The 24,104-nt window shown below is 47.9% G+C and overlaps 11 protein-coding genes across 11 annotated transcripts; 2 read left to right on the plus strand and 9 right to left on the minus strand.

Annotated features, from left to right (window-relative positions):
- Window positions 1-1,287: 1,287 nt before the first annotated feature.
- Window positions 1,288-2,990, minus strand: FSUBG_4343 (major facilitator superfamily domain protein; the record flags this gene model as incomplete). The annotated part of the gene is made up of 3 exons (XM_036682322.1): window positions 1,288-2,558; window positions 2,617-2,719; window positions 2,766-2,990. 3 exons carry the CDS (start codon window positions 2,988-2,990, stop codon window positions 1,288-1,290), a joined length of 1,599 nt encoding a protein of 532 aa, XP_036540163.1.
- A 1,455-nt stretch (window positions 2,991-4,445) lies between these two features.
- Window positions 4,446-4,967, minus strand: FSUBG_4344 (endoribonuclease L-PSP; the record flags this gene model as incomplete). Its single annotated transcript, XM_036682323.1, has 3 exons — window positions 4,446-4,544; window positions 4,597-4,749; window positions 4,812-4,967. 3 exons carry the CDS (start codon window positions 4,965-4,967, stop codon window positions 4,446-4,448), a joined length of 408 nt encoding a protein of 135 aa, XP_036540164.1.
- Window positions 4,968-5,621: 654 nt separating this feature from the next.
- On the plus strand, window positions 5,622-6,846 carry FSUBG_4345 (d-amino acid oxidase; the record flags this gene model as incomplete). Its single annotated transcript, XM_036682324.1, has 3 exons — window positions 5,622-5,656; window positions 5,752-6,368; window positions 6,422-6,846. 3 exons carry the CDS (start codon window positions 5,622-5,624, stop codon window positions 6,844-6,846), a joined length of 1,077 nt encoding a protein of 358 aa, XP_036540165.1.
- Window positions 6,847-7,055: 209 nt separating this feature from the next.
- Window positions 7,056-8,702, minus strand: FSUBG_4346 (peroxidase; the record flags this gene model as incomplete). The annotated part of the gene is made up of 2 exons (XM_036682325.1): window positions 7,056-8,509; window positions 8,564-8,702. The coding sequence occupies 2 exons, from the start codon at window positions 8,700-8,702 to the stop codon at window positions 7,056-7,058; spliced, it is 1,593 nt and encodes a 530-aa protein (XP_036540166.1).
- Window positions 8,703-10,125: 1,423 nt separating this feature from the next.
- On the minus strand, window positions 10,126-11,038 carry FSUBG_4347 (ankyrin 1; the record flags this gene model as incomplete). The annotated part of the gene is made up of 2 exons (XM_036682326.1): window positions 10,126-10,413; window positions 10,460-11,038. 2 exons carry the CDS (start codon window positions 11,036-11,038, stop codon window positions 10,126-10,128), a joined length of 867 nt encoding a protein of 288 aa, XP_036540167.1.
- Window positions 11,039-11,184: 146 nt separating this feature from the next.
- FSUBG_4348 (uncharacterized protein) lies at window positions 11,185-13,469 on the plus strand (the record flags this gene model as incomplete). The annotated part of the gene is made up of 6 exons (XM_036682327.1): window positions 11,185-11,210; window positions 11,267-11,322; window positions 11,551-12,077; window positions 12,135-12,310; window positions 12,376-12,733; window positions 12,786-13,469. 6 exons carry the CDS (start codon window positions 11,185-11,187, stop codon window positions 13,467-13,469), a joined length of 1,827 nt encoding a protein of 608 aa, XP_036540168.1.
- A 149-nt stretch (window positions 13,470-13,618) lies between these two features.
- Window positions 13,619-15,148, minus strand: FSUBG_4349 (uncharacterized protein; the record flags this gene model as incomplete). Its single annotated transcript, XM_036682328.1, has 1 exon — window positions 13,619-15,148. One exon carries the CDS (start codon window positions 15,146-15,148, stop codon window positions 13,619-13,621), a length of 1,530 nt encoding a protein of 509 aa, XP_036540169.1.
- Window positions 15,149-15,387: 239 nt separating this feature from the next.
- Window positions 15,388-16,203, minus strand: FSUBG_4350 (glutamine amidotransferase; the record flags this gene model as incomplete). The annotated part of the gene is made up of 1 exon (XM_036682330.1): window positions 15,388-16,203. The coding sequence occupies one exon, from the start codon at window positions 16,201-16,203 to the stop codon at window positions 15,388-15,390; it is 816 nt and encodes a 271-aa protein (XP_036540170.1).
- Window positions 16,204-16,867: 664 nt separating this feature from the next.
- On the minus strand, window positions 16,868-18,244 carry FSUBG_4351 (Levodione reductase; the record flags this gene model as incomplete). Its single annotated transcript, XM_036682331.1, has 7 exons — window positions 16,868-16,948; window positions 17,151-17,309; window positions 17,368-17,469; window positions 17,634-17,683; window positions 17,740-17,800; window positions 17,848-18,065; window positions 18,133-18,244. The coding sequence occupies 7 exons, from the start codon at window positions 18,242-18,244 to the stop codon at window positions 16,868-16,870; spliced, it is 783 nt and encodes a 260-aa protein (XP_036540171.1).
- Window positions 18,245-18,777: 533 nt separating this feature from the next.
- On the minus strand, window positions 18,778-21,225 carry FSUBG_4352 (uncharacterized protein; the record flags this gene model as incomplete). Its single annotated transcript, XM_036682332.1, has 2 exons — window positions 18,778-20,807; window positions 20,865-21,225. 2 exons carry the CDS (start codon window positions 21,223-21,225, stop codon window positions 18,778-18,780), a joined length of 2,391 nt encoding a protein of 796 aa, XP_036540172.1.
- A 795-nt stretch (window positions 21,226-22,020) lies between these two features.
- FSUBG_4353 (uncharacterized protein) lies at window positions 22,021-23,824 on the minus strand (the record flags this gene model as incomplete). Its single annotated transcript, XM_036682333.1, has 4 exons — window positions 22,021-22,346; window positions 22,667-23,134; window positions 23,280-23,605; window positions 23,679-23,824. The coding sequence occupies 4 exons, from the start codon at window positions 23,822-23,824 to the stop codon at window positions 22,021-22,023; spliced, it is 1,266 nt and encodes a 421-aa protein (XP_036540173.1).
- Window positions 23,825-24,104: the final 280 nt, after the last annotated feature.

Consider the following 24,104-nt stretch of genomic DNA (forward strand, 5'->3'; position numbering starts at 1 on the left):
CTCCTACTCTAGGGTCTTACGACACCCTGAGAATAGTGCCGGCCAACAAGCAGCTGAACATGGCATTTCAGAAACTATCGATCTCGTACAAAGGCTAGAGAGCAAGCGACACAGAACGGTCGAATAGAATGTTCAAGCCAGTCCAGGGGACTCGGCCGTGACGGAAGATAGCGCCGGAAGAATTATTTGGAGACGGTGAAATATACCCTTTCGGGAATAGAGGCAAGGTGTAGTGGGACGACCCTAGATTTCATCTCGTCTCTAGCTGAACGGTAGGTCTAGGCCTGGACTAGAGACCAATGAGAGAGCATTGGTGACGACTTGCTGGAGTAACCAGACCAGACTGCCGGGAGTTTAGACCGTTGCCAAGAAGGTTTTTCGTTTCTTGTGGGACGAGGACGATGTCACGATAAGGTTCCCAACGGCTGAACCCCTTTTTTATGTCTGAGTTTAAACAGAGTTTCATAAATAATCATCTTAACTCTGAGTTTAATAATTTATGTTTAGAGAGCGGTCGAATTGCTATTAGATAGACTCTCCGCAAACTCAAAGTGTCACGATCCTGACCTCACAATCCCAGACCGATTCATAAAGTTCAAGGCCAGCACCACCCACGTCAGCCCATCGTCATTTCCAAAATTACAGGGGTAAGCCATGAAGCAGATTCACTATCGAATCTCCCAGCCACGAATGGAGAAGGCCCCGAAACGATTTCCCAATGTGAGTGTTCTAAAGTGATTTTGTACGCTAAGTTAGTCGGCGGGTAGGAAGTTTATATCAGGAATAGTCTCACCTTTCGCGACCGCCACCGCCACAAGCTAATGATTCTGACAGAAGCGACACGTGGACCGGACACTGCGCTTATCGGTGTTTCCATACGAGTGGAATAGAAGTCTTAGATCTGGTGCAGGGGATACCCCTGACTTGGGACTCAGCTTGAGTCAGTCATGTGCGACGCTTCGCCTTTTTTTTAGTCGCTTTCCTGTGAGAGAATCATGCTTCTCTTTGGATTAGCCGATGCTTATTACCGATAGATCTCGACTCCTCTTCAAGGCCGCGTGGTCTTCACTGGTTGGCCTCAATGTTCTCGACCTTTCTTGTTAGAAACAGCCGAGGCTCTTATGCGCAAGCTCCAGCAAATAGTGTTTAGAAGAACCGTGAACCTGGTAAATCTCAATTATCGATAGGTCTTTTCGTGAAACTAGACAAGTCCGTAATCGGAGGTAACTCTTTGTTTGCTAAAATGGATCTAGGCTTTGGGTCTTAAGCAGACTTGGTTCGACTACCCTAGATAGGATAGATGTAGAACTTGTTCTCAAGATCAGTTAAATCCAGCAATGCAATCTCGACCTTTCTTCGAACAATCTGGCCATTCTCATCTAGCTGTTCGACCTCACCAAACTCGTGTGCAAGTCTCTCTTCTTCGCTTAAACCAGCCGCCCACTCTTTGCGCTCCTTATTCCTCTTCTTGAGAATAAACTGAATCACGAATAAAATCGCTGGAGTTCCCACCCAGCTAATGAGAATCATTGAAATCCAAGCACCATAGTACCTGGGAGCATCCTTTGGAACCCATATTTGCGGCGATATCAAGTTTGCAACACTGTAGCCGATCATGAACATAACATTGCGGGTAAGCTTCTTGGTGTAGCCAGCAGCACTAGATGTTGCCCAGCCCAGGGCGATGATGTAAGTGTTTCCGTAGGTATGGCCTGCGAGGAGGAGACAAGCAAGCATTCCGAGTTTCTCGTTCCAGTTGATGGCGACCATTCCGATACCGCCAGCAACAGCAGGTATACACCAGACAAGGCCGTGAAGAGCGAGGTTTGAGGGCCACCACTTCAATGCGAAAGTTCCAGCAAGACAAACCGCGACTCCGAAGCCACCTCCAGCTGCAGCAACAAGAGTTGAGCCAAGAGCATCGACGCCGAGGGCTGTAGTAATGAGATTTTGTTGACCGTATGTTAAATTGTTGGACATCATGAGGGTAAAAGCCTGGAGTGCAAACAGCCACGAAACTGGATCCCGAAGCGTCTCCTGAAATTGTGTCTTCTTGAACTGCTTCTGCTCGATGGAACTCTGGCTCGACTCGTGCACTCTCTTGATAGAGTGAACCTTTTCTTCCAAAGTCAAGAACCTAGCCTCGGCGGGGTTATTTGGGTAGAAGAACCAGACAAATACAGACAACAAAACGGAAAGGCCTCCAGTAACGATCATGAAAAGCTTCCAGGGGAGGACTGAGCTATGACTCCAGAGAAGACCGTAGGAAATGAAAGCAGCGCAGACTGGTGCCAAAGCTGATGTGACCCAGAGAAAAGGTTGAAGGAATGACTGTTCGTGGCGGTTGAAAAACATGCCGATTGTCATCTCCATTGCTGGAACGACTACTGATTCGGCAGCTCCAAGAGCGATTCGAAGAACAATAAGACCAGCGTATCTGGTTGCAACGCAGTGAAGAAGGATAGTAGCTCCCCACATGAAGACTAATCCGGCAACGAATTTACCAAAGGGAAGTCTCTGCATGAGATAGTGGCCGGGCCATTGTGCAGCAAGGTATCCTGTGATAGTGTGAGAAAGGTTTTGGCTTGAAGAGGTGATAGAGGGCCTGAAACATACCGACATAGAAAAATGTTCCCAGGTTGTTGTATTGTGCCTTGTTGATACCTGTTTCTTCGAATAGACCGAGAATGGCAGCATATCCGAGAGTTGACTTGTCAATCTGCATTTGTCAGTAAATCCATAGTGGGAGACGCTGGTGAACATACGAATAGAAGCAAATTGATTGCTGATAAGAGTCCCATCACGTGCCAGTATAGCTTCCTTCGCAGCTTCTTCTCCTTCTCAGGAGTCAAGGACCCAAACTCATCGCCATGCTCTTCAACGAGACGAAGGGTAACATCAGCATACTTCTCCGAGACAATAGCTGTCTCTCCCTCCTTCTCCCGGCTTTGAACCCTAGAAAGATCCTTTGAATCTTCTGTGACACCCATATCTGCAGAGGGAAAGATAAAGAACTGGAATGAAGAGCGGATACAGCCGAGTGATCTACATGCGGTAATGGCTTGGCTTTATCTTGGACGGTTGTCAGATATGAGACCACTATCAAATCACATCAGATCGACTCCATAGTTCTAAATTGATTGCACTGACTCACGAATCGCCCTTTTCGTGATGATTTGCACTCCATTGTTACGCCGACCTTTGTTGCGACAACGTGGGGAACGATTGCGTGCTGAGGTCATTGTGTAGCGATAGGTCGATTGCCTGTTTGATATGTCAAGGATTCGGATCCGAGCCGCTGGTAGTTGCACGATGCACGATGCGCCGCATTAGATGCCGCAAAGCCGCAATTTTAACTGAATAGGGAACGCCACACTTGAGGACTCATGGCCGCTGGCTACTGGGAGAATGAATCTGCATGGGACGAAAGAGACAGACTGCCTAGAAACATAGCTTCATCCTACCACAATTCACTTTGCGTGTCGCAGTTGTCACGTTATTCTATTTCTATGAAATCATCGATTGTAATCTTGAACCTGTTGAGATGGTTCATGCAAGACTGTTCACAGCTTCGGGCACAAGCCGACTTGCAAAATCCACTTTACTTATATCGCTAGTGAACTCTATTCCGCGACAATCGAAACCGGTGCCGCACACGGTCCGACAAGTCAAGTATTTCCCAATTCGGTAATATTTCAGCCAAAGGAGAGTCTATAATATCAACATCTATGCATAGATTAGCAATCCTGTCGGAACACTGACCATGGAACACGAATCAGATATTCCCTGTATAGCAAAACTAATACCATATCTAGCCTGAGCATATTCAACAAGGTTAAAGAGTGGACAGTCCTTCATACTCAGCAATAATCTTCTTGTTAGCCCTTCGAAGAATAATTCAACAAGAAGCAAACGCCAAAAGAAGAATCATCGCCCTAGTATACCGTGGTTCATCATTCGAGTCAAGGAAGTAAGGGCCCCAGATGGTTCCCAGCTGATCGGTGACATTAATGATAGCCGTCGCGCAAGCTTCTCCGCCCCAAAAATATCCTACCGGAGTGGATTTGATAGCTGTCTAGCCTGTTAGCATCGATGGCTCTACTAGACTTCCAGTCGATCTTTGAGGATACGCGCTCGCCCTAAGGTTTAGTTGCTGAGCCGCCTCTCGCGAGCTGGTCAGGAACTTGAGGGTATTAAGGATAATTTATTCTCACAGGGCCTTGCCAAGTCCAAGAATACACTCACGCGGTCTTCCCCCGATATCAAACGAAGACCTCGCTTTTTTCAAGTCGCATAGCCTGATAGATTCCCTTCTTAAGATTATCGTTTGGATGAAGTTGTATACAACAGTTTTTCAAAGTGCTCTTGCATTCTCTTTCGCAAAATCAGCCCGACAGTAATCAAATCCATAATATTAATAAACTAGAAAAAAATATTCATCATCATTAAAGCTTGCTACACTTTTCAGGAATAGCAGCGATAGCTTCCATCTCCACATGTGCACCCTTTAGGGGAAGCTGAGCAACAGCTACGCATGTTCGGCTCTGTTCGTCGTTATCAGTACCGAGCCAGCACCTTGTGAAATACGTGACTTACTGGCTTGGGGTCAGAAGTGAAAAACTCGAGGTAAGCTCTGTTGACCTCAGCATAGTGGTCCATGTTCAATATAAAAATGGTAACTTTCAAAGCATTGTGAAGACTTGTTCCCGCTTTGCTGAGAATAGCGTCGAGGTTCTTGAGGGCACCCGCCTATTCTGATGGTTAGGACATAGACTCGGCTCTTAGCTCGGGGACTATGAAAGAGGACATACGGTCTGATGATATGGACCCTCAGCCAGTTGTCGAGTCTGGGGGTCCATACCAAACGAACCGGAGCAGTAGACCGTTCCATTGTGGATAATTGCTTGCGAGAGATGAGGACTCGGTGCAGGTGCATCAGTAGTCAGGATACCGGTTCGAAAAGCCATAGTAAATGTTGTAAGAGTTAAAGGGTCTAGGTCTTAAACAAGGTTATCTAATGATGGGACGGTATTTGTTTGGAGGTTGGGTCGATCCAAGATGGAAATTGTTACTTATAGGTAGTCTACGGTAGGTCAGCCTCCGACGTCCGGAGAGATTTCGGGGAGGCATTTCCATCGAGTCCATACTAAGAATTCAACTTGAATGCATCTGCCCAACAAGATGCCAGCCAAGATGAATCCGTGATAGACCTCCCCGCAGTCTCCACCATCAAAGAAGAATGGAGGTGGATCTCCGTGAGACTAATGCAACTCGATGCCCAATCACGTCTCAACGGACACCTCCCTCCATCGCTTCAGATGCATTCATTTTTGACTACCAAGTGGCGTCCTTGAGATGGGCTTCGGGAAGTGATGGAAACCAAATGGGAATTTGAGAGAAAACGAGATAATTATCAAGAGCCATGACGTGGATCCTGAAGTGCCGATAAGACACCTCATACGAGCGAGATATGTCACCGGCGTCTTCCGAAGTCGAAAAATAAATCTGTAACAATATCCTCTCTTATAAGAGCACTCGGTAGCTCGTCCTCCAAGTCATCCATCCTGACTCAATAGTCTTCGTGTGCTTATTTCTACAATTATCTACCACCACTTCCAAGGATGTCTCAACAAGGCGAAACTATTGTCGTCGTCGGGTAAGTTGAATTTTTCCTTGACTCTGGAGCCATCGAGCTTCCCCCTTCAACAATCAACCCCGTTAAGAACAATCGCTAAAGTATGAAATGAGCAGTGCTGGCGTCATAGGACTATCTACGGCCCTTCGAGTCCAAGAAAAAACTCTTTCTCAGAGCAATCCACCATCCGTTGTTATCATCGCAAGAGATTTCCCCAACGAGACGTCCATAAACTACGCTACACCATGGGCTGGCGCGCATTATCGACCATGCCCAGGGAATACACCTCAGTTACTCCAAGAAGCGGTATGGGCAGAGAAGACATACGATACTCTAGACAGTTGGTCTGAGAAAGACAAACTTGCCGCTGGCGTCGAATTCATGCCCGGAGAAGAGTTCTTCGAAGCCCCAAGGCCTGAATATGTCGATGCTGCCAAGGATGTATCACAGTCGGTGTACGCTCACCTCAAATCGAGTTTTGAGCTTTTCAGCAGCAGTGAATTGAGTGCTATGGGTGACTCCCTGCAACTGGGCTTCCGTTACCGGTCATATTCTCTCAATAGCCCTTTATATGCTTCGTTTTTACAGCGCAGATTTCAGAACAGAGGAGGCAGCGTAAGAAAGTACATACTTGCATCACTGGAAGAGGTCTTCTGGATCGAAAACTCTGTCAAGGCTGTGATCAACTGTTCAGGCATGGGGTTCGGTGACCCGAAAGTATTTCCCATTCGCGGTAAGTGACGAGACATCGAAGCGCCCTTGATTCTATCATTGATCGTCTTTCAGGCCAGACATGCCTTGTGCGGAACCCGATCTCGAAGACCATAACACGCCAAAACTCGGATGGGTCTTGGTCGTTCGCTATTCCTCGACCTTTAGAAGGCGGAACTATCATTGGAGGCACCAAAGAGCCTCATAATTGGGACCCTTACCCTTCAGCTGATACTCGACAAACTCTCTTGTCCAATGCAGCCAAATGGTTCCCTTTCGGCAGTGAGTCCGGTCGCTTCGATGTCGTCAGAGACATTGTTGGTCGTCGGCCAGCGCGTGAAGGTGGCCTTCGCCTAGAACTGGAGCGTTTTAAGCCTGGGGTCGTCGTTCATGCGTATGGTGTTGGCGGTAGAGGTCTTGAGCTATCATGGGGCATTGCAGATGAGGTTGTTAGCTTGCTTCAAAAGCAAGGCTACTTTTCGCCTCGAGCGCATTTGTAGATCAGCCAAAGCCTAGTCCGTCTATCGTTTCTCTCACTGCTTCGAAATGTCAAGGATGGTTGCGCCTCTTAAGAGGTCATTGGTTGATAACAATTATGTATGAAGATAGCGCCAAGTGCAAGTAATTAAGTCAATTCATTATGGAAGTCTCGATTCGCTATGATATTCCCAAATGCAAGTCTATGTCTAAATATTACAAGATGATACGCTTATGAACACTTATCAGGCATAGTCTCAGTAGTGAGGAATTGAACACCTGAAGCAGGGTTGCCACCCAAGACGATGTCAAAGTAGGTGCTCTGTTCTTCGTACATGGTCTTGGCCTGGAACGCTGTAAAGCCAGCGGACTTCTTGCCAGTAGCCTTGAAGTTGGTGATCTCAGTCTGGAACTTGGGAACCATGGAGCCCTTGACTGGTTTCTTGTGGGCGACGCGAAGGGTCAAGGGGTCTTTGGCACGAGCGTCTCGAACCATGGCTGTGACGACGAGAGGTGCGTTGGGGAGTGTCTCGAGCACGGCACACGACTGCTGAAGCTGGAAAAGGACAGTGTCATCGACCTTGTAGCCGCCGGTCTTTTGGTTATCATGGGTGACGGTTGCCTTGGTGGAGGGCTTGACCTCCTGGATCCAGAACTTGGTGAGACCATTCTTGGCGTCGATGGTGGTATCAAATTGGAAGTTGGCAAAGACCTGGCCGGCGCCGGAAGAGGTACCACCCTGGAAAGTCACCTGCTGCGTGGGCACAGTGACCTTCTTGCCGTCTCGGCCAGCGTAGATGAGGTTGATAGCAAGGTCATTGGGGTCACGAATGTTGTTTGTGATCTTGACTCTGACGGAGCCTGTCCAGTGCATCTTTCCTTTACTGTTAAGAGACAGCTCGGTGATGTAAGGGCGGAAATCGTAAGCCTCGAGGACGGGGGTGAGCTGCACACTCTTGGGGACGGTATCGATCATGCGGGTGAGGATATCAGCACACATGCTATTGAAGCCAGCCTTGGTCGAGAGCTTCTTCATGGTAGCCTTGTCGTTATCGAAGATCCTCTTATCAGAGTGGAAGGTCGCGTTCTTTGCAGCAACCAGAGGGTTCTTGGAGGTGCCGGCCAAGTACTCGGTGACAATGCCGTTATGGAAAGAGGTAATGTCCTTCTGGAAAGGCACTGAAGTATCGTTGTTGGGATCAGCCTTGATCTCGACGATCTCGGGAAAGTCAACGCTGTGCACGCCGCCAATAGCATGACCGCAAGCAACCATCGCAGTCATGTCCTCCTTAGTGAAGCCCGCCTTGGTGAAGGCAGAGAAGGTATCCTTCAAGTTGGTCGAAGGCTCAGGAACACCCGATGGACCAGCCTTGTAAGCATCGACTCGGCCAGCACGGAAAGGAATGCTAGGACCCATGCAAGCTCCGACAGCAAGCACTGTGCCGAGGGCTGTGAGGTCAGAAGCGCTCGCGCGAGGGTTGTGGAATCTGCTAAAGAAGCTGAAAGTGTTGTTGAAGGCCTTGCCGGGGTTCTCAGGTCGAGAAGACTCCCAGTAGATGGAAGCATCCAGGCCGCCTGTTCCGGCTTTGGCATCGTGTGTGATGACATCGTGGAAGGCTGTTCGGAGCCATTCGGCCGTGTTCTGTTGTCCCGGGTTATTGCTTCCAAACTCGCAAGGTCTTAGCGCTAAGAATTGTTAGTATTAGCTTGGGACGATGGAATAGATGGTGAGTTCCTTACCATCAGCGAAACCTCTCTTGTTGAACCCTCCTTGCATGTACAGAAGATCTTCGACCTCATCCCATTTTGAGGGCCAGACAAGCTGCGAAGCAGCACTGAATTGAACGAGGGCAAAAGCGAGAGTAATTGAACCTTTCATGATGGGCAGAATTTAGCGAATGTGTGGATATGTTACAAAGCAAATGGCATGATGTCCCTCGCCATCTTATACTACATTTCCATCAAGAGTCCAAGCACAATAACCCAGCAGACGATGTTTCACTTATGGAGCAGAATTGGAGAATACGAGAGCCTGGCTCCCAAATAGTGTAAAACCTATGCATACGGAGTAAATCCAGCCTAGATAGTCCGTCGGGCATTCCGCGTGACTAGGACCGCGGTCGAGACAGCGCGAGATACGAGCTTGAACAAGCCCGAACGAGCCCTACCCATGTGGAGTGCCCCAAAATTTCAGGGCTCGTAAACAAACCGACCAATGGTATTGGCTTGATTTCAATGCAGATCCCCTGAAATTTGCAATTTACCCGCCAAGGCTAGACCGTAGGACTAATTTTAGATGTCGGCAAGGCAATGCCGAACTCCACTAGGAAATTCTGGAAGCACTCTGATCTATTGTGGCTACGCTTTGACCGGAATGCTAGGAACTATTGTAAATAGTGGTTACATTGACTCGGTACGGAGTAGTTCAGTGCTGGATATCCACTAGTTGAATCGTATAGCATTTATCCCTTGGTTGACATAGAGTTTGCTGGGACGGCTCGTCGACCCCAAGTTCTATAATTAAATTTACGCTATGTAAAGGTAATCACGGCGGTTACTGATAGACGAGAGGTTATTTGCACTATATTATCAGGCGCAGTACTATACGAGATAGATCAAAAGTTCTTCTGGTCGCCATTCTTGGGGCATCCTGGCGGTGATCTTTATTTTACAGCAGGGATGGTCAAATTTTATCAGACTAAAATTACAAGAGATACCATGGCACTGAGGTGTTCTGAAAGGTAAATCTGCATAATTACATGAACTTCTGGGTCTCTTTGTTGCTCTAATTTATTACTATTTCTTGAATAGTTCTTTGTCCTGCCCTGAGGCTCCTTGCTCTTTTCGATATCAGTGTTCAACTGGCTACCCTATGCATCTTGGTGGTCAATTCATGTTGAAGCAATTAAATTTTGTCCTTCTTAAGAGTTGATCCTATCATGGGCATTTTATTCTAGGCTGAAGGCTAATTGTAAATCTCTCTTCGACTGTGAAAGCCGTTCAACATTCGGCTGGCCAGTGGAGAGTAAGAATACTCAATACATCTATTCCTAATAACAGGTTGAGGTAAATTTAGTTAAAAATAGTATAGACTAATCTCACTTTCAGTTGAGGTCACACTAGTACCCTAAAATCAGGCCAGAAGTTACTCGCTCTTTGAGGGCTGGTCTTCTTAGATAGAGATATTCTACTGACAGATGATCCCAATTTCGAAAGGCACTGAGTAGAAAACAATGCTGCTGTAACGTCTCAGACAATATTTATTCTGAGTAAAACATGACCTTGATTGCACTGACCAAGGCTTATCCCGCTTTATTTGTTTCTTTACTCTCTCCCTCGGCTTCATCATTCGACCAGTCTCCCTCCGAATCATCATCCTGCACCTGTTCAATCCCTGGTGAACTCTTTGGCTCATCCTCTTCTTCTTCCTTCTCCTCCTCCTCCTCTTCATCATCGTCGACAAACTCTGGACCTCGCTCCTCCCATTTATCATGATACGGATGAAACTCCTCTTTATAACGATAGCACTTGAAACACAACCCGTACGAGAGCTCGCAACCGTCACAGTAGTATAAGATGCCATAGACGTGCTGATAGGTTAGTAAAATGGGTGAAATGATGTCGAGGGAAACTTACAAAGAGGCACAAGTCGCAATACCATGTAGTTCGCGCTGCCTTCTTGGAAACATGTAACTTGGACTTCCAGTCATCTTCCTTCTTCTTGCTAGGACTTGCTGTTAACAAGTCTATGACCTCTTGTGATGCACCATGGAACCTGGCCATCTTGAGCGGCGACCATTCTCTGTCATCGGAGGTCCGCCCTCGAACCGATGGGTCTGCTCCACGATCCAGCAGAAGCTTCACGATTTCAGGACTGATTTCCTTGGGTGTCCCCCAACTTTCACAAATGCGACATGCCCATAGCAGAGGCGTCCAACCATCGTCATCAGGCTCATTGATAGATATTGTGCCACTGGTATGAGAGAGCACCAGTTCGACAAGATCAGATCTTCCCGTTGCTACAGCAAAATGTAGCACTGTCAGGCCAGACTTGGCCTTTGTAGTAATGCCAAGACGTTCTTCATCATCGCCACTTGCCTCGAATAATAGCTGGAAATGCTGAACTGTCTTCAAGGCTGCATAGTGTATCGGCCGTCGACCGTGGAGATCTTGCCACCCAATATCAGCACCTTTCTCCAGAATGAGCTTGATCATGTCTAGAGACGAGTCACAGGGCCAAGAAAGCGAACACGCCGGATCAAGGCCCAAAGGAGGACTGGAGCATGTTGTTGGGAGAAGCCGCACCTCTCAACAAGGCAAAGACGGCCACGGAGGGCTACATCGAGCGCCTGATAATCCCCATGCACCAGGATCAGCGCAGACTGAAGTATTGTCTTCAAACCGCACTTCTAATGAAAGTGCACGTCATGCAACCGTGAATAGAAACTCACCCATCGAAGTCCCCGAGGGCTTCAAGCCCATACAGAGACGACAAACGGGTATGGACGACGTTTGTGAAGCAGGCCCAGGACGACAAACGCAAGAGCGAATACGCAGAAAAGATTCGCCAGGCAGTCAAACTACATTATCTTCGGACTACTCTGACGATCAATTCAAAGCCTGCTAGTAGGTATCAGCTCAAAGCTGTCAAGTTTCTCCATGGCGCGAATCTAAACAGTGAGACAGAATCCACAATGCTCCTGGCATATGCTAACTCTTGGCTTCAGACATCAACCTGTGCTTCGACTACTCTGAGGCACCACCGGAGATCTATGAGGATTCCTTCAAGCAAAGTTATGATCACATCAACTTCGACCAAGTCCTACGCTACGTTTCATTCCGAAGAATCGAGCTCCAGAAACCCCCTGTGTCAGCTGTAAAAGCAAGACTGACTAGGAACCGAGCCCAGACATCGAATAAAGGACGCGGCAGGGATGACTTGACTGTTTTCTTCAACTGGCTGAAGGGAAAGGGGGTCAAGCATATCCTCAAAGTGATGGTAGATGACCTGAAAGACCCATCGCATAGCGACAAGGCACTCGAGGATTGTCTGAGACCTTTCGAGGTGGAGATTCTCGACTGGACGAAGGTCGACCTGTGTCCTGAGACTATCCTAACTGCTTGCCGAAATGTGAGACAGCTGTATCTTCGATGGAGCGGTAACAGAGCGATCTTACGGGCTTGGAGTGAGCCTGAAGGGCTGGCGAAGCTGGAAAATCTAGAGGCGGTACATCTTGTATACAGTGAAGATCAGGTATGTGTTGTTTCTAGCCATGACGCTAGGATCGTATTGACGTTGGACATATGACAGGCGTTGGAGTCGGCCGATCGCATCACCATGTACGCCAATGACTTCGAAGAGCGATTGAACGAGTCAGCAGCCGCGAACCCAAGAAGGATTGTCCCAACAGACGGAGAAGATGCTGAGCAGGGAAGACGTATACTCGTCTTCAGGTGCAAGGCAGACGTTCCGGGAGTGAAAGAATTGTTAGAGAGGGGGCATTCGCAAAGGCTCAAAGCGGCATCAATGAGATGAATCTACAGTCTAACAGATGGCTAAACTGTATGGACAAGTTTGCCGACGAACTAAAAAACACTTGTTCCGAGTTTGTCAAGCCTCAGAATGGCATCAAGGTAGCCCTAATCGACGATGGTGCCGACCCATATGTTGAGTCTCTTCGGGGTAAGATCTGGGGTGGAGAGACGTTCAGCAGAGGCTTTCCGCACGAGAACGGTCCAAGTCCTTACTATAGGTCTACAAAGGGCCATGGAACTGTGATGGCGGACATGATATGCCGGGTCTGTCCGATGGCGAGGTTGTATGTGTACAAGCTTGAGACGCAGACGAGTCTCAACTTGGCGACGCAGACTCATGGCAAGGAGTACATTGCTGCAGAGAGTGCGGCTTTGGTGAGTCCCGGTTCGGTAATATGGGCCGTGCATCTCAACTAACATAAAACAGGCTGTCAGAGCAGCGATAGGTCAGAAGGTGGACATCATCTCAATGTCTTGGACGGTCAAAGAAACAGTCGAGAATCGCGATGGCGTCAACACCTTCCGCCAAGCCATAAAGGACGCCCTCGACGCCGGGATCCTCCTCTTCTGCGCCGCCGCCGACACTGGTGCCATCACAGAAGTCGAGTACCCATGGTCTTTCGACCGGCAACGCATCTTCCGCATCGGAGCAGCCACAGCAGATGGTCGCGTATGGGGCCCAACTGGTAGCCCTCAGCATTTAAGTTTCATTTTACCCGGCCACAAGGTAGTATCGCGAAATCCGCACCGAGAGGGGGCGTTACCAGATGACTTTGAGGAACGCACCGGTTCGTCCGTGGCTACGGCTTTGGCAGCTGGTCTAGCAGCACTCATTCTTCACTGCGTCAACCTTGCTGTTGTTCATGGTAAGGAACATCCGTCTACTACTGCTGTTAGCGGCGAAGATCTTGAGAGGCTTGCGAATCACGATGATATGTATAATGTGCTTCGTGGTATCGGGCTAGATGAGGGACAGCAGCGGTTCATCGAGGTTTGGCGACGGTTTGATCGCCCTGCGAAGGAGCTGAAGGAGCCGATGAGTGAAAAGATGGATGCTCTTGGTATTGTGGCTAGACTGGCTCGAGATCTTGTTCCTAGTGGGAGTAGCTAGTCCTGCACCAGGCTAAGATCAGGTCGGGAAGATGAGGCACCGGTTCACGACAGAACATCGTCTCGCACAAAAATAGTCGACTTATCTAATAAATTTGCACCCCCTTTCTCCTTTTCGGCGTAACTAATACAAATATCTGCTGGCAAAGATCAAACCCAAGTTGTACCCCACATTCCACTTGCATACTTATGCGTCCGGATCTTGCGTCTCCCATCAGGCAACACTTCCACATACTCATTCAGTCCCGGCCTATATCCAAGTTCCTTCTGCTTCTGTTTGGCAACCTTATCAGCCTCCTTCTCTGCAGCAGTCGGTGGCCGAGTCGGTAAAGTCAGTCCAGATCTACGAGCATCCTCAACTGCAAGACAGAAGCCTAGGTCATCTTGTATTTGCAGTAGAGTTTCCGCAGATAATGAAGAGATTTGTTTCTGCATAGGAGTCAAACTTGATGAAGAGGACGCCGTCGGTAAAGGTTTTGTGTAGACGAATTCTGGGAGATCGTCGCGAATGCGCTCGCAGGTCCAGCAATGGCAGTGCTCTTGCATGGGAGATGGGTCATCCATATCGAAAAGAATCTTCGCATCTCGTTTGAGGTCCTGTCCCTGAGTTTGCTCTGACTGGATGCCTCCTATTTCTTTCAGGAAAGCCTTGTACTGTCGTGGAAACAAGCGATGCGTCCTCCAAAAGAGCCTAACTCCGAAGGACTGGTGGCAAACCATGTCCTCTTCCACTGCATTGGGTTCCCTCAAGTGAAAGTCGAGGTACTCCAAGCCCGCTCGGATGAGTGACCCTTGTAAAGCAGGTGAGCGTATCCACAGGAGCTTATTAGACTCTTGGATAATGTCTTCATGCCTTTTGACTTCGCTGAATAAATCTGTTTCGATACGCACTTTGCCGGTGTCGGTATATGCCGGGGGACTCTGTAAATACTCAAGAATATCGCATGGTTGAGACGTGATATTAGTGAACAGCTTCTGGGCGGAGCGAGGAAGTCCAAGCTGCATCTTATCCATATCGATGACATCGCGGATGGCGGGCCAAGGGAAGCAAAGGTTTTTGAGTCGCGTAGCATTGGCACCCTGGGCGTTGCAAGCAGCCTCATAAGCCTTCGGGTTCAGCATAAGTGCGTACCATACTAGTAGTATGTCCAATGGTGGGAGATAGTCCTTGGTGAGCTGAAGAGCAGCACGACTGCCGCCATGATGCGAGTAGGCGTTGGCGTGGTTCAGCAATAGCTCAATGCCAGACCACCAAGTTGTAAATCGTGTAACTGCGAGTTTTATGAGGAGGTCCCATTTTTGGGATGCGGGAAGCTGCGTTGGCTCTGATGCTGATGCTGGCACTGGGCTCTTGGTGTCATCGTATGCAGGTGGTTGGATGACCTCAATGCTAAGAGCGCCCGCGCTAGCCTTGAGGTTGCGAAAACACTCAAGCAGAGCCAGATGCACAGCAGCATGACTTGCGTCAGGGTAGGCCAATAGAGTCTCAATACTTTGTCCTTCCATTTCGCAGGGAATCGAAAACACGTTGGAAAAGACTCTTGGGTCGGGAATGATGGTTTGTTTACCATCTGCTTGAGAGGGCTTGTATGACGATGGCAATGTCCAGGTGTGCGGGTCCAGATTGACCGCTTGGTCCACGACCTTTGCGCCGCTGCGGAAGTTTTTAAACAGCGGCATCGAGAAACCGTTGCATATCGAGATGAAGGGAAAGTTTGAATGACGAGCCAGTGAAAGATGCAAAAAGATGCATGTGGTATAAAGAGGGAAATTAACTGTTAACTAGGTAGCCTTTCACTCCGCCTTGAATTCCTTGCGCCTCATTCTGGGGCGCATGAAGCTAAGCCACCCAACTCTAAAAGCTTAATTCAGATAGGTAAGCTGTGATGCGATTCTAGAATTAATAGATAGGTACCTACCTAGACATTATTCCTTCCAGTAAAAAAGGCATGGAGTATCTTTGCAGCCTCCTCCGAATCATCCTTTCCTCGAATTTGATCCAAGGCAGCATGTGTTTGCTCAGGTGTGAATCCCCTTTCAGGAGTATAGAAATATTTAATCGTCTCCGTTGAAATCTCCTCGCTAAATTCAAAATGACCCTGAAATGTCAAAACACGTCCTGGTTGAAAGATTCCCTGCACGGCGCAATGCGGCGTGCTTCCTATCGATATCCACGACTCGGGCCATGATGCTTCAAATCGAACATGATCGCCATGAGCGAACTGGATCCGTAATCCGTCCCCCTCTGGCAGGCTTAGAACATGGTCGAAATGAGCTGCGAATTTTGGGTTCAGGGCAACTTTGTGGATGCCGACTTCATAGCCCTTTGGATCTTTCTCGACAATCACTCCGTATCTTTCGAGCAGGGCTTCAGAGATGATTTGGTGCCCGAAGCAAGCTCCGAATAGACGCACATGTTGATGATTCTGGTAGACTTCTTGAATGAAAGTTTTCAACCTCGCAATCCATGGGTCCTCGTCATAGACACCTTTGACAGAACCTGTGATCAGGAAGGCGTCAAAGTCATTCGGATCAGGATATTCGTCTTTGATGATGTCGAATGCAGAAATCTGAAGAACCTTATCAGACCCCAGTGTCTTGTTGACAGCTTTCAACCGATGGGCAAAGATACCGCTATAGGTAGGTCCCCAAGTTTCGGCGACTTTGGGTACGACGTAGTCGCAATCCAGAATGGCGACCCGTACAGGTTGTTGGAGTCGACTTTTCACAGTCATCTTCGCCAAGGGAGGCAGAAGGCCAACCAGTATTCCAATTTCGATTTTGGAGAAAGAACAATGAACTTAAACCAGTTGAGGATGAAGCTTTGGAATACGGTAGATAAGGACTATCTTATAATGTCCGCCTGATCATGAACTGCAGCCGATGCACCCCCACTCACTATTTTTACCAAATCTGGAAGGTTTTAGAGACTCTTGGTGTGACTAGTCCTATCTGATGCTACCATGAAGTGGGTGTTCCCCATCGTTATCGGCTACATGCCGACCTATGCCGAAGTACTCAGGATAACCTCCGACTAACAGATCCAACCTCCATCAACGTTGTAAACAGCTCCAGTGACGAAACTGGCCTCATCACTGAAGGGAAAAGCGATAACATGTGCACTTTCGTGGCTGCTACTCCTGCTTCTACTGTTTCGGCCATTCCTTCACCTTCCATCATGGGTGTTCGAACACTGCCTGTTAACGATAGCCGTCAGAAACGCGATAGTCCGACGTGAGGTGGCTGTATGATTTTTCAGATGGATTGAGACGTACCTGGTTCCACACAGTTGATGCGAATATTCTCGTTTTTCTTTGCAGCAGAGCGAGACATGCGAAAACAACATGCTTGCTTGCACAACATATAGAGGCATTAGCAAAGCTAGCCTGGCCATCAACACTAGCTGCCGATACCTACAGACGCAGAAGCTTCCAGTTTCCAAAGAAGACGTGGATCGATATCCGCGATGCTTCCTCCAGACTTGATATAATTTATCTCTGCTCTCAAGCAATTGAAAACATTGCGAGCATTTATTCCCATGATAAAGTCCCGCTATTATCTGTCTCATCACGAAGACAGGTACCGTGTGTGAAGACGCCAGCCATATTGACAGCACCTTAAGCTTGCCAAAGACTGAAACGGTCTTTTCGATCCATGCATTTACTTGTTGGCTGTCACGCACATCGACTTGGGTGATGATGTGCCCATCACCAGGAAGAGACTCGAGAGCAGCCTCAAGGCCTGCTTTGTCCATGTCGGCGAGCGAGAGTTGGGCACGGCGACTTGCTAGGAGCTTAGCAACTGCAAAGCCGATACCAGATGCTGCACCAGTGACTGCGATCTCCATTATTGAGGTTAGATTCTTGGTTTCAAACAGCGAGAGTTCTTGATATACATACCACCTTGCCTTTGATCTTGCTTGAGCTCCATTGGGCCATCAAAGGCGCTTGTGGCTTCGAGTTCCTCTGGAAGGAGGCTCGCTCATAAAGAGCTCTTGTTCTCTACGAAAATGGTCTTCATCCCGCTTCTGTCGTTCTTGATGACGCAAATCCTGGCGCTCATCCTCGGAGTCCTGGATCTCTGCATCCTATGCAAACATTGGGGAAGGGGAGCGAGGAGGGAAGACATCTAGACCCCTGGGCTCATCACTCAGGGGTTCATTCACCGCCTGAGGAGATGCCTCAGTGGCCACAAGGCTTGGTAGTTCTTCAGTATCTAGTAGTACATAGTCAGTGAAGCTCTGTTAAATTGCCTGAGTAACTAATACTTACTATCAGAGCTGCCAACAGGCGCCGTGACTTCATCAATGGGGGCAAAAGAAGCATCGAGATCCTAATAACTGTAAAGAAATGTATATACCACTAGGGTTGCTTACTTACGAGGTGAGCAGTGGTCTCAAGATGTTTCTTCAGACCACTTCGGTTCTCCCACACCTCCCCGTACCAGGGACACCCAACCACACGGCACGCATTTCCCTCCAGCGACCAATCGATCTCCGAATTTTGCAGCTGCTCGTAAAGAGCACCAAAGTAGACTCGGCGCGCGTTCTCAGCCATGATTGGCCCTTGACTAATCTCCAGAGCTTGAAGCTCTTCCCCTACATAGCTATTAGTAAATAACTTTAATAGGATTTAATAGAATCAATTAATGCTAAGTAAACACACAAGGAGTGTCATCGCCCGAAGGCGGCTCTTCAGAGTCTGGTAACTCGAAGTTCGGCTCTGTCTCGACAGGGGGTTCAATATCCGGCCACTCAGATCCAGTTCCAGTGTCCATGGTAGCAGTAACGATTTGTATATAGAAAATTGCAATTAAAAACTTAGAAACAGAAAGTTCGATCGGCCAGCGTTTCTGTAGCATGAATGGAACTGCAAAATTTTCTTTTCTTTGCGTGCACTCGTTGAGGTTGACCGGTGTCTGGCTCCTTCCTCACTTGAGATGCGCACCAACGGTACGTACCACCAATGTCTCTACCGTACACAGAATAAGGCCATCTTCAGAAATGAGAGATAGGAGTCTTATAAAAGTTAAAAGAAGTATTTAATAACTTATAGATTTAATGCTTCATCTCTTTCCATTTTGGTCAACCCTACAGTCTCTATTTACCCTGGCATCTACCAGGAACAAATCGTGCCAAGCCGGACTGTTTTCATTGCTCTCACAGTAATTACTAATTTTCCATGCATTCATCTGAAACTACCTGATCTAGCTCTTTCCCCAGAGATAATACATTTACCGAGACTGCGATGCCAAGTCAAGTACCGTCACCATGTGTTTGTTCCCCAAAAGACATATCTATGCCCAGCACCTCATTCCTCATTTGACTCAGGTACCTCCCCCTGAGCCTCATCTCTCTCAGCAGCCTCAACGTCCTCATCCTCCTCGGAAACCCCGAATCTCTCTTCAAACGGCTCCGGCACAAGATCATCCGCATCGAGCTCCTCGTTGGATAAATCGCGACGATAGATGAGCCACCGGAAAGGTCCGTCAGGATACACAGACAAGCCGTAGTTCACATGTCTCGAGGGCTGCCGGTTGCCGAAAAGACGTGGGTGTTGACTCAGAGCAGTAAAAGTGCAAGGACGGTTGAAAAGAGAGCAAGCTTTACAGCACCCATGGGGATGTGATGGATCAGGCTCACACACGCTGATATAGCCGCGACGTGCAGAAGCAAGCGTACAGGTATCGCAATTGCGCCGTCTCCCTGCCTTAACCAATTGTCCAGAGCTTCGAGCATCAGCATTAGTGTATATCATGACTGGATCATCTGCTGTAGGTGCTTGAACAAGAACTCGAGTCACATCACAAGAGAACTGTCGAACCATGAGGTTATAGTTCTGTTGCCAATCTGATCTGGCTGGGACAGGACTCGAGACTCGGACCTGGCGCTCTAAGCGGTATTCTTGGAGTAAGTGGTTGGTCTTCATGACTGAGATGTCTTGGCTCGCAATGGTAACTCTCCTAGGGAAGCCATCCAATAGCCCTGTGTAGTCTATGCCTCTAAGAGCTTGGATGATCATCATGCCATCTCGATATGGCTTCAAGCAAGCTTCCACGTCGCCTGTTCTGGCAAGTCTGGCTAGATCGATGTATGGACCTTTTGCTAAGGCGACTTTACACCATCTTCCAGAGGATTTATTAAACCATTCCAGATGCACTCCAAAGCTCGATGCTTGGTTGAAGTTCTTGAACGGTCCGACAGAAGGTACACCCATGTAAGGGCGAGGATGTGGTTTGTCGTCATCCATGATCTCAAACACAAGATAGCCATACCTGGGTCGTTGAGCGTTGAGCGTGTTGTTCTTGACTCTGGAAAAGAATACCTGCTTCCTCGTGTCCGTATCGCTATAGTGGCTGTGGAAATACAACTGAACCTGAGCCATGCCGATCGAGTACACCAGTGTTCGTCGGATGCGGTAGCTAGTGAAGGATCTGGCATTTGGATTCCCAGGAGCCATAGGGATGGATAGAAACGGACAATTTGATCTGTAAGTTTCAAAAATCGGGCTTGCCGTATTCAAACCTCGACCATTGATGAGTGGCCAACCTGTTGTAGAAGCGGCTCTTCTCTGGAAAGAGGCAAGCAGTTTTGCGCATCGTGAGTTCACCACTTGGCCTGAAGACATGTGGTCATCTGGAACGAAAAGGTATCGCTGATACGACCTCAGTAGAAGGATCATAGTTTGCTCTGCCATTTTAAGAATGTGTGATGAAACATCTCCATCCTCCCAAATCATAATTGGAATCGTATGGCGGTCTTCTGGAGAACACTTCAGGGCAAACATCATATGAGGACTTCGGCTCCCGGGAACCATTGTGCGTTCGTATGCATAGAGTCGATTTCGGAGGTTACGAGTTTGCCCAAAGTACATGCCAACATTTCCGTTAATGTCCGCTTGCGACGTGTCTGAGTAGGGTCCAGGTCTGTCGTTTCGCTTAATGTAAATTCTGAGATAGATACAACTAGCTTGGTTGCTTGGCCAGTCCGCGGAATAATGTCGAAGGTCGGTAAGGTCTCTCAAAGAGAATTCACCAGACTGCAGAACTTCCCGAACTTCTGGGAGAAGAGCATTGGTGATAGAGTCGACATTGTCTCTGGGCGTGGTGAAATACCCAACAATGTCTTCTTCGGGCATAAGAAGCTCTCGAAGCTTTCGCAGTGACTCTGGCTGCGAGGTGAGATTCCAAAGTGTCCGGACTGTCTGATCAAACAGATTGTCGGCCTGCTGGGGTTTCAAGTCTATGACTGGTGCCTCCAACAAAGGAACATTGTCGGCCGTCTTGTCAGCAAGGGTTCTAAAGGCTGAACCTTGGCGGAGAAATATCATGGGCACTATGGCTACGTCGGTTGTTAGTGAAATTCATACCAAAGGATACCCTGTCAAGATTGACATACCAAAGACTTGAATGTGTCCTTTCATGAATAGTACCATGCCATGTGTAAGCCGAGGGTTGATGGAAACGATAAAGCCTTGTTCTTTAGCATACAAACGAAGCTTTCCGTCAGTCTTGAGTTGATTGGGGGTAGCGCCTCGAAGATTCTGTGGGATATGTGGTGCGGAATCGTCGTAGGCGTATCGCTCCGCCATCTCAACGGCGTGATAGAGTTTCTCGGATCCAGAAGGATATGGAACATCTGGTTTCTCTGCGAAAAGAAGCTGGTCGATGGTAGTACTGGAAATTGAAACCGACGTGGCGACTGCGCGGTCTCTGGACACGAGCTGGACGACAGTGGGCCTGGAAGTTGATGCTGCCATCGTGGATGGACGGCAGTCAAAGGTAAAGAAGATGTGCTTATGATAGTCAGTCCAGATGATGAGTAGCCTTGGGCTCAAAGAAATAGTGGTGATGAGTGGTGAAGAACGAAGTGTGAAAGGAGGAGGATCTTAGGCCGGTACTTATAGTTGAATTTCCTTGGCCATGTAACCAGCTCAGCGAAGAAGTTCACAACGATTCAGTACTTTGAGTTGACTCATTGCTGGACGTTTGTCACTGACAAAAGTTCGCTAATGACTGTATCTATTGTGACAAATGCTCTTTTCAGCAGTGACAAACAAGGTTTATTACACTGTCATCATCAGGCTTTCGTAGGCATTATCGGTGATTGTTGAGGCCCTTTGTGTGCCATCCGTTGGATATTGTATGATAAATCAATGCTAAAAGTGATTCATTGATATGTGTTTGTTAGTGACAAATGCTCTCTTGTGACTATGTCTATTGTGACAAATGCTCTTTTCAACAGTGACAAACGAGGTTTATTACGCCATGATTGCCTGGCTTCGTAAGCTTTGTCTGTGATTGCCGAGGCTCTTCACTCATGTGCCTCATTCATTGGAGATTGTCCAATGATCTAATGTTAGAGTTGACTAATTGATATGGGTTTGTCCGTGACAAACGCTCGCTTTCACAGTGACCATTTGTCATTTGCTCCTCGCAGCGATACCAAAGGTTTGCTTCGCCATACTCACCATACTGGTTTGGCCACTGACAGCGCTTGATGACGTTACCATGTAATTGTTCTTAATTAAGATTTCGCAGTAGTAAGATATCATTCAGCCACCAAACCTTCGTTCATTTTGCTCCCATTCTTGAGGGTTGTTGTAGTCCGCATAATACCCAGTCCGGTTAGACATCACATTCTTCTTGAGACGACTCCAGCATCTTGTGACTCCGATTCTTGGCACAATTCCGATGAATGAGGGGATTAGGATAATTATGACAATCCAGTGGTCAATTTGGACAATCGAATTGATAATATCCAAAGGCCAGCGCTGAGAGCATTTTAGGGTAGTCAAGTCAAATGCTGGTTTGGTTCGTGGGCCCTTGAAGATAAGATAAGATAAGATAACATCCTGGACTTTCTTATCTTTGTTGGCTTCTGATAATGGCCAGCAGTGTGCAGTGGTACTTGGTAGTAAAGAACGTAGATGCGTATCACCGGAGTCATGATTTATCAGAAATACATCAGCGTTATGGTCTAATTAAAATTATCTTTCATTCCTCAAAGAATTGCTTAGGTTGCCGTATCAGCGATTGGATACGTCTGTCTTGAAGCATCTATGTATAAGTCTTTGATATCATGGTGGAACTGCCCATGTACCCGACGGGCCAGCGAAGTCATGATACTCCTGGTCAGTAACTCGGGCGTCTTGTCTTTATGCTGCCAGTTATGGCTGACAAAAACGCCCTTGCACTTACCACCACCATCCAATGTAAACTCGTTACCATTGGCGTGATTGCACGGGATGTTTTTCACGTCGTGCGTTCTATTGAACTCATACCGGATATAGTACGAAAAAGCGCTCTGCTCGTGTGCCCATTGGTGGTTCCAATGGTCGCAGCCATGTATACTCCTTGGGCAATCTTCCCAGCGTCGAAACATATCTTGGGTGCGCTGACTTGCCTGTGCAATGGCGAATCCCGTATTGAGGATAAGATTGCCTTGAGGATCGTAGTCTTGTTTCCAGTCAAGGTCGTAAGCCATGGCGACCAAGGTTTCTGGGCGGTAATCCCAGAGGTTCATGAGCCATTCTAGTGGGAGGTCGAGATGGGTAAACACGGCGTCTGAGTCTAGCGAGACGACGAACTCATGGGTCTTCAGAGCCTCTTTGGTGATGGCTGGCTTTACCCAAGTTCCGTGTCGATCGGGATAGGCGGCTGCACGGACTAGTCGGTAATCGTAGCCGTGAATCATAGCTAACCCACCAGCGTCAGCAGAGCATCATGCACCAAAGTTGATAGACTGTACCATATATATAGTGGTTTAAGTGACCTCCAGTCTGCCCCGGCAATGTTGTAAAGTTCAACGGACATTCGTTCAACATTGTGTTCTCGGTTTTGCTATCAAGCCGATTATCTGTATCGACGATAACGACCCGTTTCCCTAGTGGCTTCTTCCATCGGACTTGATCAATTGGTACTTCGAAACGTTCTCCCTTGTCGGTGACGAACACTCTCTCCGTGATAGGATGTATGAGGGGTTTCCATAACTCTGCCATCAGCTTCGGCAGAGCCAATCTCCCGGTCCAAATGCCATGCTGCTGATATGCTTCCGGTCGAAGGCTTTTATGACAATTGGCACTGAAGGTATCTGTTGTTTGAGGAGAGTCAGGGTTAGATGGAGAGACGATGGGATTCCTATGCGATACATTGTCATTAGCATCGCAAGTGGAAGATCTTTTTCGTGCAGACTAGTGGCCAGTGTACTTACAACGGATAAAATGAAGAGACGGGAAAGCAGAGAAAGATAAGGAAAGCTGTGAGGCTAACAAACGAGCAGATCCATACGGCTCGCTTGGGAGCGTTCAAGACTCCCATCTTTACTCCATTTTGAGCACCAAAGAATTGAAAGCCCATTTTGAAGACTGCGAGACGAGAACCGACGAACTGGACATGACGTGACGACAGCGAAGCTCAACGATTTATAGATGGCACTTGGACCAGGTCTCGCGGGGCTAAAGCATGATTCGTACCTTCCTGATCAATCAAGGCCCGATGCTACTTTCCCTACTTGTAAGGGAGGATAGGCGAAACGTTGATCTACGTACCTTACCTAATCAAGTGGAAGCATCGCTGTCACTCAAATGCTATTTGGCCAATAACCGTGATTCTTACTGCAGATTTTCCAAAGTATACG

This window comes from Fusarium subglutinans (assembly GCF_013396075.1).
Source record: "Fusarium subglutinans strain NRRL 66333 chromosome Unknown NRRL66333_c0000039, whole genome shotgun sequence".
Lineage (NCBI taxonomy): Eukaryota > Fungi > Ascomycota > Sordariomycetes > Hypocreales > Nectriaceae > Fusarium > Fusarium subglutinans.